The 15,092-nt window shown below is 38.5% G+C and overlaps 2 protein-coding genes across 5 annotated transcripts in view; one reads left to right on the top strand and one right to left on the bottom strand.

The window, feature by feature from the left end:
• Nucleotides 1-15,092, bottom strand: part of SHLD2 (shieldin complex subunit 2) — a 95,375-nt gene that overhangs the window by 77,013 nt on the left and 3,270 nt on the right. The gene's annotated exons all lie outside the window — the stretch shown is intronic.
• On the top strand, nucleotides 255-5,886 carry LOC114484502 (FAU ubiquitin-like and ribosomal protein S30). Its single transcript, XM_055080859.1, has one exon. It carries the CDS (start codon nucleotides 615-617, stop codon nucleotides 1,002-1,004), a length of 390 nt encoding a protein of 129 aa, XP_054936834.1. The 5' UTR covers nucleotides 255-614; the 3' UTR covers nucleotides 1,005-5,886.

Below are 15,092 nucleotides of genomic sequence, written 5' to 3'. Positions count from 1 at the left end.
GTTTATTTTTGTAGTATAAGCATAATTTTCTAAAACAAGCCAACAAAACACCAAGTAATCAAAATTTAAGACAAAAACTAAATCTAAAAATACGCCAAGGACTTCCCTGGTGGCGCAATGGTTAAGAATCCGCCTGCCAATGCAGGGGACACGGGTTCAAGCCCTAGTCCGGGAAGATCCCACATGCCACGGAGCAACTAAGCCTGTGCGCCACAACTACTGAGCCTGCGCTCTAAAGCCCGCGAGCCACAACTACTGAGCCTGCGTGCTACAACTACTGAAGCCTGTGCTCTAGAGCCCGCGAGCCACAAATACTGAGCCCTCGTGCCACAACTACTGAAGCCCGTGAGCCTAGAGCCCGCGCACAGCAACAAAGAGTAGCCCCCGCTTGCCACAACTAGAGAAAGCCCAAAGGCAACAATGAAGACCCAACGCAGCCAAAAATAAATAAATTAATTAATTTTAATAAAAAATAATAAAAAATAAAAATAATAAAAATACACCCAGTGATGTGGCACACAGCAGGCGGACAGGATGTGCACACCCTCGTTCCTTCCTCCTTCTCAACTCCATCTTCATGTTAGCGACAGTGGTAAAGCGGTTCAGTAGCCAACATGCACCTGTTTGTCTGCGCGCAGGAGCTACACACTCTCCAGGTGACCGGCCAGGTGACAGTCGCCCAGATCAAGGCTCATGTAGCCTCGTTGGAGGGCCTCACTCCAGAAGATCAGGTCCTGATCCTGCAGGATGAGGCTACCCTGGGCCAGTGTGGGGTGGAGGCTGTGAGCACTCTGAGCACCCTGGAAGTAGCCAGCCGCATGTTTGAAGGTAAAGTCCATGGTTCCCTGACCCGTGCCAGGAAAGTAAGAGGTCAGATTCCCAAGGTGGCCAAACAAGAGAAAAAGAAAATGGGCCGGGCCAAGAAGCGTATGCAGTACAACCAGTGCTTTGTCAATGCTGTGCCCACCTCTGGCAAGAAGAAAGGCCCCAATGCCAACTCTTAAGTCCTTTGTAATCTTGGCTTTCTCTAATAAAGCCACTTAGCCCAATCCAAAAAAAAAACAAAAAAAAAACAAGAAACAAAAAATAAATTAATAAACAAACACCCAAATGTCAACTATGGTTGATTTGAGCCATAGGTGACCCTTCTTCCTATTTCTCTACATTTTCCAAGTTTTCTTTATGAAGTATGTCAATTTACTTAACTCTTACTTAATACCACTTGCCTTTGAGCTAAAGTTCTACTAGATGACAAAACAAAGCAAACTGGCCTAGTGGTCAAAGATGGGAAAAGTGTGAAATATGATTTCTTTCAAAGGTTATTTATCATTTTGTGAGCGGCAGAAATGGTTAAACATACAACGAAGTCATATTACCTACTAGCAAAATTGTTCTTAGTTTGTACAATGAAATCACACACATCAGTATTTCTTAGTGTTCTGCAAAAACACCATGCATCATGATTCTAAGTATTTTGTGACCTGAGGAAGTCTGAAAGCATATTTAAAATATGCCAAATATTAATGTAGTGTAACCTTTGGTTTTAAGGCATATTGGGAGAGGTAAAACTCTCAGAATATTATTTTGTAACTTTATCAATTGATACATTTTCTAAATGTCGAAAAATAGACATTTAGGGAATTCCCTGGGGTCCCAACTTGGCACTTTCACTGCTGTGGCCTAGGTTCAACCCCTAAGTTCCTAAGTTCAACCCCTTAGTTCCTTTCAGGAACTAAGATCCTGAAAGCAGCACGGCGCGGCCAAAAAAAAAAAAAGACATTTAACATGTAGTATTTCAGGTTATACTTTATAACTTAAATATGGCTTATCTATTGCTGCAATATTACTAAATTTACATGCCTTTAAAGAGATCAAGAACTATTTATATTGCCATTCCCTCCTTTTGTGACTCAGAAATTTTTACACTCTCTCTTAACCTGGTGTCTGCTGTGCAAAGGCCTGAAGACCTAATGATTTCTCACCCCAATATGGACTCAGGGTTACCTCTACCCATATGCCCACCCCTTAGAGACAAGTTTGTCAAGGTCAAAAAATCAAGTGAGCACCAATCGCTTCCACACCTGCCTTCCTCCTTTCCCAGGGCTAAGCCTTGCCAAAAAGAAAACAGCCCCATGCTAGGGTTCTTTATGACATGCTGAGCAAAGGCCACAGACTGCTAAACACTGCCAAGTAGACCTGAAAACAATGAACTCATCTAGCTTTGTGCATAACCCAGAACCTCAGTCTGTCAGCATCAACGCATTTTTCCCACAAAATTAACACAAATTTTGAGATTAGCTAATATCATCATATTCTTACAATCATCCAAAATGTAAGCCCCTACGATTAATCCCTCTTTCCTGCTGCACTCTGATCTCATTTCTGCTCTGTACTGTCTCCCTCTTCAACCATCACACACCCTCCAATAGCTATACTTCCTGATAACCCTTTACACTGTTCCACTGCAAACAAATTCCCTAAACCCCAACCAATTTAAATTGGTTGCCAGCAGTCTTGCTCTCTAAACTAATCTGGGTGCGAGCTATTCTCTCCCACTCAGCAAACGTGAAGCATGGAAGTCATGCCTTGTTCACCATCACAGTTCGTTACCCTCAAATAAAGGTACGTCTTTTGAGGTTTAAGTCATCTGTTCCTACCTCTCTCTCCTTGTTATCCACTGGTCTCTTGGTCACTCTCCCACATTCACTAAAGGCTTTGGAACCTGGTTCAAAATCTTTCCACCCCTTGCTCTGCCACCATTCTGAGCAACTCACTTCCTGTGTAGCTGACTCCTGTAAAATTCTAGCTCTACAGTTCCCTTATCTCGACTCCAGGAACCTTCACTTTCTCTCCACTTCAGAAACCCATTCCATAGCCAGATCTTGCATTCAGTCATAACAAGCAACTGCTCCTATTTAATCTTAAAATCCAATATCCAGTCTTGACCCCTTCATATCCCAGCAGCTACTTTCTGGTTTCATTTGTTCACTACTGAGCCTAGACTCAATGGCCCAGAACTTGAAATGCTCTAGCTACTGTAATTTCTTGCATCCTTACTCTGTCTGCCACACTGGCCTGTAAAACTCAAACCAAAATCAATCCGGTTGTTCAACTTGTCTGCTCAGCCCCTCAGGCTGGTGAGGCCTGAGTGGGGGGGGAATCATCACACAACTATATATACCAGAGCCATGAAAAATTATTACAATTCTTTTAAGTAATCCCATTCAGTTAGCCCTCTCATTTCTCGCAATGAAATTCTCCCTTTTTCCTCAAACTCTCCCCTACAATCACCATCACCATCCTCTATAATCTCAGCTGATAAGGTGATCCCCTCACTTCACTGAAAAATTCATCAAGTGTGTTGATGACCCAAATTCCTCACCTACCACCCAAACACTTTTCTCCCTCTGTACCATCCTTTCTTTATTCCTACTTCAATGGAAACAATACTCCTATTCCTACTGAAATCTAGTATCCTCACTCTGTTCCCTCTACTCTTAAGGACAATGTTCAATCAATCTCACATACCTCCTTCTTCCTGTATCATCAACTTCTCCCTTCCTTCTGACTCTTTCTGTTTAGCACATAAACATGCTGAACTTTCTCTCATCTTGATAGAATAATGCCCTCTACCTATGATCCGTATCTCTACAAGCTTTTTGAAAAGAATGTCTTCACTTACTGCTTCCACTCTCTCACAACTATTCACTCTAGTTCTCAGCAACCCAGCATTTATCTCTACCATGGAGATTCCACTGAAACTGTTCTATAGAAGATGATCAATCAGCTACTTGCTGCTCTGTCCTTATAGTAGCTGACCTATTTTCTACATTTGACACTGCTGACCACTCTTTTCTTAAAACTTCTCAGTCTTCATTTAATGACATTTACTGAAAATCTACTTTATGATAAGAACTGTGGATAAAATGATGAACATGATGGTCTTAGTCCTCAAGAAACTTAAAATCGAGTTGGGGAAGCTTTTATGGTAATTCATACTCATATTTCAACCTCTCAGATCCTTCCTTCCTTTCTCTACTCAGCCCTTAGATTCTGACACTCCCCCAGGGCTCCTCTCTTTGCTCTTCTAACATCCACCCCAGGATTACTGTATTTACATTACCTACTCACTGATGATGACAAAATTTACATCTCCAGCTGAGAATTCTATCCGGAATTCTGGACCCTTTTACTCTATGAAAAGATACTGGTACTTGGATATTTCACTATCCTGATAATATCCTTTGATCCACAGAAGTTTTCAATTTTGACGAAGTCCAATTTATCTATTTTTCCTTTGGCTATTTGTGCTTTTGGTGTCCTATTTAAGGAACTGCTGCCTAGTCTAAGATCATAAATATATATACCTACATTTTTTCTAAGACTTTTACAGCTTCAACTCTTACAGTTAGCTCTTAATCCACTGAAACCATAATTCCTGAAAGATAAGGATTTCAATGGCAGTATCTGAAGGCTTAAGAGTAAAAAGAGCTTTTTAAATTCTAAAACCATGGCTTTAAATATCACACCCCAAGGCAAGAAAACTCTGCTGGCAGAGTTTATACTGTAAACTACAGCACAGAGGAAGTAGCAGGTGGTGACGTAAATGCAATTCTTCCACAGCAATTGAGAGGACATAAAAACCTGGGAGAGGAGTGCAGAAAGAAAGAGGAATTAGAAATAGCTTAGATACAAGTTCAAAATTCTTACCTTCTGTCTCATCTGGGGCTAAGTCTCAGGGTGAGGAAGGGTGAGAAAGATCTCCAGTATGTTTGTGGGGAAGGACCCAGAATAGGAGATAATTATGTCTCCCCTTCCCAATTTATGGTCCAGGGAACTGCAAGCCTTTTAGCAAAAGCTTGCAACTAACACTACATCATTGTAGTAGGGGAGCAATACCAATGACATGCCCAGACCACACTCCTGAAAAGCTATCTCAGAGTCCCAAGCATGCCAGCAAAATGTGAAAACCATTAAGGAGTGTGCCTTGGGTCAGTGGGCGCAAAAGAGCCTGGGTTTAAGGAGAACCCAGCACACACAGACCCGCTGACCAAAGGCCATGGAAGCATCAGGGACATCAGCCTCCGATGCAGCAGAGCAGACAGGGCCACTCAAGATTAAGCCAGTGCAAGGTACAACCTAGTAGTGGCCAAGGGCAGAGGATGGCACAAAGATGAGAGGCCACTTCCTCAATGCCAGAAAATATTATAAGGCTTCTCTATGAATACCTTCCACCTCAGAAAAAAAAAAGGGGGGGGATGTGAAAAAACTGAACATTTATCCAAAGGACTGATTATTTACCCAACGGTCTGAGTAAACCTTGAATTAACTAATAAATTAGACCAGAAGGTACTGACTTTATCCTAAATTGGCAAGATTGTTTTCTATTACCCAGTAGAAATAAGAAGCTCCAGAGTTAAGGAGGTTTTAGTTATAGAGAAATAATGAAAGTTACATGTTTGCACATTCAAATTTGTAGTTTACAAAATTTATGCCCACTACACTTGCAATTGGGTTTCTCACTGAACAAAAAGTGAAAAGGTAAAGCCCTTGCCGACATAATCTACCTCTCCAAAGTCACACTGGTTTCTGTCCATTCCTAAAATATGTCGAGGTCTTTCCTCTCTCATGGCTTCTCCACATGCTGTTTCCTTCACTTGTACCCATAGCTCTTTATATAGGTTGCTCCAACTCAGCCTTTAGTTTCAATGTAAATGTTTCTTCCTTGAAAAGGGCTCTCTGGCCACCCTATCTAAAGCAGCACAGCACCCTGTTACTTCCTCTCTAGCACTCCTTGCAATCTAACTTCCCAAGCTCTGTCCTTGTCTGTCTTGTTCACTGCAGGCTCTGGTCAATAAGAGGTGCTCAAGAAACAGTTCTATATGAATGAATGAATAATCAAAGTAAAATGTGAGAAAATAAACCTTAAAATCTTCTAATAAATCTGAGTATTAAGGAGTTAAAAAATTTAAAGTAGACAACCACCACATTTTAATTTGGATATGAAAGTCAAATAAAAGACCATAAATAAGTTCCTATTTCCATTTTAAGAACAATGCAATTATAGAGTTTTACAAAGACAGTTATGTAAATTCATAGGGTGCCTTCTCCAGGCTAAAGCCATTTAAAACAGAAACACAAAACAGAAACAAATCCAACAAAGAATCAAGACAAGTTTCTTTTACATTAAAATAAATAGGGACTTCCCTGGTGGTCCAGTGGTTAAGACTATGCCTTCCTATGCAGGGGGTATGGGTTCATCCCCTGGTCGGGGAGCTAAGATCCCACATTCCTCATGGCCAAAAAACCAAAACATAAAACAGAAGCAATATTGTTACAAATTCAATAAAGACTTTAAAAATGGTCCACATCAAAAAAAAAATCTTAAAAAAAAAAATTAAAATAAATAAATAAAGTCCATAGGAATAAAAGTTAGCCTGTAAAAACTGTGAAGAACAATAGAGGCTGTTTGAATATAATGGAAGGTGCTTCATACTTTTTTGGTTCAATAATAATGTAAGATATCAATTCTTCCCATATGAATCTATAACTGTAATGCAACTTTAAGTAGAATACAAAAGGATCTTGTGTGTGTGTGTGTTTACAATGATCAATGTTAGACATACTTAAATATGTAAATAACAACATAAGTTCCAGCTCGCCAAGTGATGAGCAAGAGTCAAGCCAACTCATCCTATGAAAACAACTAAAAACACTAGGTGAAATATAAAAAACAAATCCTTAGAAGTCACTAAGCCATAACAAGATAGTAAGGAATTACCTCGTTAAAACTGTAAGAGAAAACCAGGAACCTAGAGTAAGTTAACAATGGAGCTGCTTTTGATCTGAGGGCATTTGATCATGAGGGAAAATATAAATTTTGTTTGATGATGTCTTAGGGTATGAGGAACACAATTCAAAGCACAGGACCCACATAAAATGATGAGTCTAGTAAGACAGTATCCCCACAATAATCTGTAACCCTAAAGGGCAACACCCTCACACTAACAGTCATCTGAAAGTAAACCAGTCCCTGAAGTCCTATAACCAAGGTCTGCACTGTCTCATGGTCCCGGGAATTACAAACCTTGGATTAAGGTGGCACTTTGCCTGACCCCAGGCACCTATAGAATAAAACACAAAAAAATTAAAAGTTGCATAAAAAGAATAGGTAAGATACATAAGATAAAGTGAGAGATGATAGAATTGAGTACAGACAGTATTTGAAGAGGTAACAATTGAAAATGTCATAGAACTATGAAAGATCCCCATCTCTAGAATCAAAAATCACAAAGAATGAACATACAACAGAGGATATCAGTAAAGCCAATGAAATGGTCCTCTGAAGAGACACACCATCTGGTGAGCTGCCCCACCTGATCTCTTCCCATTTCTTCTCCTGCTTCTCCCCCTCCCCCACCAACACATATACTCACACTCCAGCCACAGTGAACTATGACAGTGCTACCTAATTCATACCATTTTGACCAGGATTTTCTTTTGTTTAAAAAAAGAAAACACTTGGACCACATTTAGAAGGGGGGACAAGGATATTATAAAGATACACACAGATGAGAAAAAAAATTAAAATTGGAAAGTCATCTTTCTGACCAAGTCACGTCATAGGTTTCTGGGACAGCATTTAGACTGGACATGGCAGGCCAAAAGGCACCTGTTGCCCAAAGGCACCTTCCTGAAAGGCAATCAATCATCTGTAGCCTGAGGAACAAGGGATTAAAGGTCACATGACCACCTGAAAGCACATCCTGCTATGAGGACATAGCAGTGATCTTGATTAAGATACATAGTACAGCTACAGGTAATTTGGCAAAAAGCATGTTGGTCAACATGATAATCAAAAATAAATATACCTATACCGACATTAATTTCTTAGTTTTGATAAATGCATCATGGCTATATAAGATGTTGACAGTAGGGAAAGATGGTCGAAGGGAACTCTGTAGTATCTTTACAACTCTTCTGTAAATCTAAAATTATTTCTAAAGAAAAATTATTTCAAGAAAAATTATTATAAATAAAATTATTCCAAATAAAAAATCAATTTTCAAAAGTGGAAAAATCGAAAATACCTAGTCATTGCTTTTGTTTCTGTTTTTCCAATTACAGTTTTCCCCCACTATGCAAAAGTAGAGCATTCCTCTGAAACCTTTCATAAGCCGAAACGGCGTAAAGTGAAGAAGCAATTACCTTAGGAGACATCTAGCTAATGGATGCACAAAATAAATTGAGATAAAGCATAGATGCACACAGGAACAGTTCAAAGCTATGGCTGTTTGACGTTGACATGCTGAGTGTGGTTCCTAAGAAGGAGCTTGGTGGTGCACCATCTCTATAACAGCTTGGCTCCCTTCAAGACAAACGCCGTGCGCTATTTTTGCTTTTCACCTTTTTTCATAAAGTGAAAGTCCTCTTCAGATTTCTTCTAGGTATTGAAAACCGGTACTAATGTAGGTCTTTCATAAAAGCAAAGCGGAGTAAGGTGAACTTTCCAAAAGTGGGGGATACCTGTATTCTACCTTAATTATATCATGGAGTGCTTTTATGATCCTAGATATATATTTTTAAGCATTATTCTTTCATATTTCAAATTTTTCAGGTGTTATCCTACTTTTTAAAATTCTAATTGATTTTTTTTTTTTTTTTTTTTTTTTTTTTTTGTCTGCACTGTGCAGCTTGCAGGATCTTAGTTCCCCAACCAGGAATTGAACCCGGGCCACCTGCAATGGAAGTGCTGAGTCCTAACCACTGGACTGCCAGGGAATTTCCTGTAATTGATTTTTTTGCCAGTTATTTCTGCTTTCACTGATAACTATAGAGAAAAATTAGAAAAACGTAAATGTTCCATATTGAGAACCAATATGAAAAAATTGTGATTTAGATTAGAAACAACATGAATCTATAGAAATAGGTTAGGAATAAAATCTAAGCAACCCTTGCTATCCCGTCTAGCCTGTTTCTGAGTTCAGACACCAAGAGCTGAGTCAGTGAAGAACACCTGTAGTTAAAAAGGTATCATGGACTTAGGAGTAGTCTTTCTGTTATTCTCATTTGTACATTTTTTCATTTTTCTCTAAGTAAATGTTAAAATAAATGAAAACCATAAGAGGCAAGGAATTGGAACTTCTCAGGGCTTGGTTTTTTTAGTTTTTCCACTTAAATTTTTTCTAATTAATTTAAAGCCAAATGTGATTGCTTGTTGAATGTGGTTAGGTTCACTTTTCTGGTGTTTGTACTGTATTTTTAAAAAAGGTAGAAAAGAATATGAAATTACAGAAGATAGTCAAAGTCTATAATTCATTAAAGTAGACATTAAAAATACCAGATAATTATTATTCAAAATAATTTCATTTTATACCTGACCTAGAAAAAATACATGAAGGATAAATATTTGCTTTAATTTGAACCTTTCATCAGAAATACCCCATGTTCTTGAAGTCCAGGTATTTGTTCTTTCTGTATTAACACCTTTTCACCGATACTTCATTCTTTTTTTCTTTTTTTTTAAACAGCTGACTGGAATTTTCAGTGTGTATGGCTGGCAGATATCAACTTCTAGAATCTAAGATGTAATCCCTTTGTGTTTCTTTGGTTTTAGATGGCCCTACAAGAATGCAATCATAAAGATTCTACAGTTGATGAAGACACTGTGGAGGATAAAACTATGTAAAGGGCACCTTTACATAGCTAACCCATATATCTTCAAAACAGTCTTATCTCAAGCTGTGTTTCTGACAGTATGTTACTGTAACAGAGACTATGATGAGGCTGTTATTTCCACCCTTAGGACAAAGATAAGAAGAACTTCTAATTTCAACATAAATGCTAGATTAGTCATCTTAATTTAAGCCATTTGCCTATGTGTTACACCAATGACAATAAGTTACTAATGGCAGCTCCATCTGAAAATCTGTTGAAATCATTTGAGCACTTGATATTTCATTATAAATGCCAGAGTTTTTTCCCAGAAGTTGAGGATGGGTTTCTGTTCTGTCCTCTTGTGTGGAAACAGAGCAAACACCAGAGCATGGAGTTATTGCCTCACAAGCTGTCAATGGTAAAAAGCTGTTCAAAAAAAGGAAGCATAGGACTTCCCTGGTGGTGCAGTGGTTGGGAGTCCGCCTGCCAATGCAGGGGACACGGGTTCGGGCCCTGGTCCAGGAGGGTCCCACATGCCGTGGAGCAACTGGGCCCGTGAGCCACAACTGCTGAGCCTGTGTTCTAGAGCCCGTGCGCCACAACTACTGAAGCCCGCGCGCCTAGTGCCCATGCTCCGCAACAAGAGAGGCCACCGCAATGAGAGGCCCACGCACTGCAACGAAAACCCAACGCAGCCATAAATTTAAAAAAAAAAAAAAAAAAAGGAGGCATAATCTTAAAACTATCATCATTATATAAGGTCTCAAAGGGAACTAGACTCTGCAAATTTCTCAGTGTAGAGAACGTGAAACATAATGACGATAGTTTCAAAGGGAACTAGAATCTGCAGATTTCTCAATGTAGAGAACATGAAACCATAAGCAACACAATTCCCAGTGTCATGGTTAAGAATGCTTCACCCCTCTTAAACTGTACTTGTATTCTAAGAAAACGTATTATCACAATAAGATAGCATGGAGAGGATGTTATTTTTGATGGCAAATACGGTAAACACTGTTGGCTGCCAATTGAACAATTATTCCTTCCACAACTTTCTCCCCTGCCGGCAGAGCCTGCCTATACTTCAGAAGCTAATAGTGCCAGAAAGTCCTCTTTCTAGCCTCCCTTACAGCAAGAGCATGGGCAAATAACCAATCCTAGCTACTGGGGCCTAAGAGAGCTGAGCTGGCTGGCAGGCCTTTGGAAAAGGTTTTCTTCACCAATAGTTATGTATGGGAGGAAACGGCTGTTCTTCTACATGATACTTGGTTGTGTCTGCATGTGACCCCTGGAACCACTGTAGCAATCTTGCAACCATGAGGAAAGATATCACCAAGTTGCTAAAAATAACACACAGAAAAGCCCTAGGTCCCTGAAGCACTGGATCACTAAGCCCTGTACCAACAATGAATATCCTTGCCTCTGGACTTCTTGTTGGATAACAGTTACTAGTTATTTTATGGCTTTAGTTTAAGCCATCTTTATTTGGATATTGTTACTTGAGGGCCAAAGCATCCTAACTAACAAAGCTAACGAATATCTGTTCATTGCATGCTATCCAGATCAGGAAGTTAAATTGTTGCTACTTAGCCAACTCCAGCCATTACTGTTACTTGAAAACTGGGTTGGCCTCTGGGTGGGTATCCAGCCAATAGACACAACCAAGCCAAAGATCGGGAGAAGGAAGGATTTATTACTACTTGCAGCAAGTAAGGAGAACACCGGGGATCTTTCCCAAAGCAGTGTCTCCCAGAACAGCAAAAGTGGAGAAGTTTTAAGGTAAGGGTACCTGCATATTCATGTAGGCACTTGAGCAGAGGAGAATTCGACATAACGCATGGCCAAAAACACACAAAACACAAACAAATTGGGGCAAATTGAGGGAAAGGTCAACAGAGTCCAAGCTTTAGTGTTTCGAAGTCAGGAGGGTCAACATCATTCCATCCTCCACCTGAATGGGACTTCAGTTCCTGCAGAACTCAAAGATATATTATTACGTATATCCCCTGAGGAGGAACTAGGACTCTGCTTTATCACTGCACTATTGTTTGCCTTTTCTCTGTTCCTGCATTCTCTCAGTTCCCTTAAGATCATAATTACTGAGACTTGTTCAAGGGCAAGCATTGTGGCCAGGCTTAGATCACAAAATGGCTTCTATTATGTCAAGAAAACCACTCCTCGTTCTCTTTCTCCAGGGACCCCTTAAGTTATCTGCTTACATTACCAGTGTCTCTACCTTAATCCCTACTACTTCATTCATGTTTTTCTTTTCTGCCTTTCACTAAGGAGAAAACTCAGTATAATTATACACACATCTATGCTTCACAATAAAGTCTGTTTCTTGTGCAACTCTCCATGATGGCCAAAGGGAAGGTACTTTTTGCTTCTCCAGTATATTTTTCAGTAATGTTTGCTTTTAACAGCATCAGAAATGTGTTGCAATTTTTAGCCTATAATTTCTTTCTTTCTTTTCCCTAATTCCATATTGAAATCACAACTGATCTAAAATTTCCAGAGAGAAAATGCTAAAGATAGAATAAAGATTTGCTATTATAGAGGCTCATCCACATAGATCAATAAGTGAAGCTGAATGGTGAGGCATCTTGAATAATGAATAACTGAACGTACTATCCTTTTTACCTATAAGGAAAGCAAAAAACTTAACGTCAATTTAAAAAAAGAGACAGAGACATAATGAATTATACACACATGAGTTCAAAATCCTAGCTTAGAACAGTTAATTTTTAAGAGACCTCACTTGTTTCTTGCATGCTATGCTTAAAGGGATAAAGAACCTACTACGATTTTTCATGTTTACTCATAACAGGGAAAGAACCCTTAAGCAAGAGTTGATAAAACCTTTGTTGAATATTATTCAGCAACACAGCAAAATGAAAACTTAGCCAAACTAGCCAAGCAGATATAACTGACATTTGATTTATTAAGAAAAAAAAAAGTTTTTTAAGAGGAAAAAGACTACAAACCCTGAAAATTTCAGATCCTTTTCTTGGATATAGTTTCTGCTTATTACAAAAACATACTCACTAAAGGGGAAAAAAAATCCAAAATTACAAACTTTTCTGAATATCAATCAGAAGCACAAAAGCAAATATTAGAAAAAATTATCCTGAAAACTATGGCACAAAGACTTGAAAAACAATCCATGAGGCACCAAAATTACCAATACTTGAATAAAGCACAGAACTGGAGATATTCATAACGGCTGTTTAAGCCAAACTGTTATGATGATCAAATTGCTTAACCAAAATATACGCTACCCTGTATTTTTAAACCATGCTGTCATTTATCTTCAGGCCTTTGCAAATGGTCTTCCCTCTTTATGGGGTACTCTTCTCTCCCCCACACTCATCTGGCTGATTAATGAGGTACTGACAAGCACTTGAGAACTAAAACCTATTAAAATTAATAACGTGGAGGGACTTCCCTGGTGGCACAGTGGTTAAGAATCCACCTGCCAATGCAGGAGACACAGGTTCGAGCCCTGGTCCGGGAAGATCCCATGTGCCACGGAGCAGCTAAGCCCATGCGCCACAACTACTGAGCCTGCGAGCCACAACTCCTGAGCCCGCAAGCCACAACTACTGAAGCCAATGTGCCTAGAGCCCGTGCTCCACAACAAGAGAAGCCACCGCAATGAGAAGCCCGCGCACCACAACGAAGAGTAGCCCCCGCTTGCTGCAACTAAAGAAAGGCCACACGCAGCAACAAAGACCCAAAGCAGCCATATAAATAAATAAAAAAATAAAAATTAATAACATGGGGACCTGATTTAAATAAAAAATCAAGATTTTTAGTTCCTTGTTTTAAAAGCCCTTTTTAAAAAATTTAAATATTTGATTTGTTATATCATTTGGTTTTATTATATCATTTTTAATATCCAGATAGGAAAATTTATGTCAAAAATGAACTAAACAACTCTATAAGAAAAACAAAATTCTGATGTCTATTAAGTTCAAATTCACTACTCACTCTTAAGGTAAAGTAGTCCTGAGATGAAAGAGTTTGAAAACTGATATTCTATGTAATAGGTTATTCACTGCAGCACCGCTGTAACTTCAAGATATTGGAAACAACCTACACGTCCATCAATGATAGAATAGCAAAAATAATCATGGCACATCCATACAATGAAGAACTATACAACAGTAAAAAAGAGTAAGGAGCAATTAGGCAATAAAATAAAACACATCCAGATTGGAAAGAAAGAAGTAAAACTACCTCTACTTGCAGATGACATGATCTTGTACAGAGAAAATCTTAATGAATCCACTACAATAATTATCAGAATAAATGAGTTCAGTAAGGTCAAAGCATAAAAGATCAATATACAATAATCAATTGTATTTCTGTATACTTGCAATGAATAATCTGAAAATGGAGTTAAGAAAACAATTCCAGTTATATAGCATCAAAAAGAATAAAATACTTAGTAATAAACTTAACAAAAGTGTAAAACTTATATTCTGAAAAGACAAAACATGGCTGAGAGAAATTTTAAAAGACCCAAATCCATGAAAAGACATCTCATGTTCATGAATCAGGAGATTTAATATTGTTAAAATGGCACCACTCCGCAGGTTGATCTACAGATTCAACATAAAACTAAAATTCCAGCTGGCTTCTTTGCAGAAATAGACCACCTGCTCCTAAAATTCATATGAAAATTCAAGGGACTCAGAAGAACCAAACAATCTTGAAAAAGAACATAGTTGGATGACTCACACTTCCTGATTTCAAAATTTATTACAAAGCTGCACTAACCAAGACCCTGTGGTACTAGCATAAGGAAAGACATATGGGTGAGCAGAAAAGAATTAAAGAATGCAGAAATAAACCCTCACATCTAGGTCAATTGATTTCAAGAGAGTGTGAAGACACTTCAGTGCGGAAGAAATAGTCTTTTGTTGAACAAATAGTGCTGGGACAACTGGTTATCCACATGCAAAAGAATGAAATTGCATTCTTTTCTTACTCCATGCACAAAAAATCAACTTGAAATGTAAAAACTAAAACTATAAAACTCTTAGAAGAAAACACAGGTGTAAATCTTCACGACCTTCAATTAGACAATGGTTTCTTAGACATGACACCAAAAGCACAAGCCACAAAAGAAAACATTTATAAGTTGGACTTCATCAAAATTCAAAACATGTGCTTCAAAGGACATCATCAACAAAGTGAAAAGACAAGCCACAGAATGAAAGTAAACACTTGCAAATCATATATCTGATACAGGATTTATATCTAAAATATATAAAGAACTCTTACAAGTCAACAATAAAAGGACAATCCAATTTAAAAGTGGAAGAAGGATATGAATATACATTTCTTTTTTAAAAATATATACAAATCATCAATAAGTACATAGAAAGATGCTCAACATCATTAGTCATCAAGGAAATGCAAATCAAAAC

This window comes from Physeter macrocephalus, chromosome 20 (genome assembly GCF_002837175.3).
Source record: "Physeter macrocephalus isolate SW-GA chromosome 20, ASM283717v5, whole genome shotgun sequence".
NCBI lineage: Eukaryota > Metazoa > Chordata > Mammalia > Artiodactyla > Physeteridae > Physeter > Physeter macrocephalus.
Note: the sequence above shows the minus strand (reverse complement) of the source record. Positions and strands in the feature narration are given on the sequence as shown.

Bases quoted from the DNA above. Each gene is read 5' to 3' on its own strand.
- LOC114484502 (XM_055080859.1), top strand. From the start codon at position 615: ATGCACCTGTTTGTCTGCGCGCAGGAGCTACACACTCTCCAGGTGACC.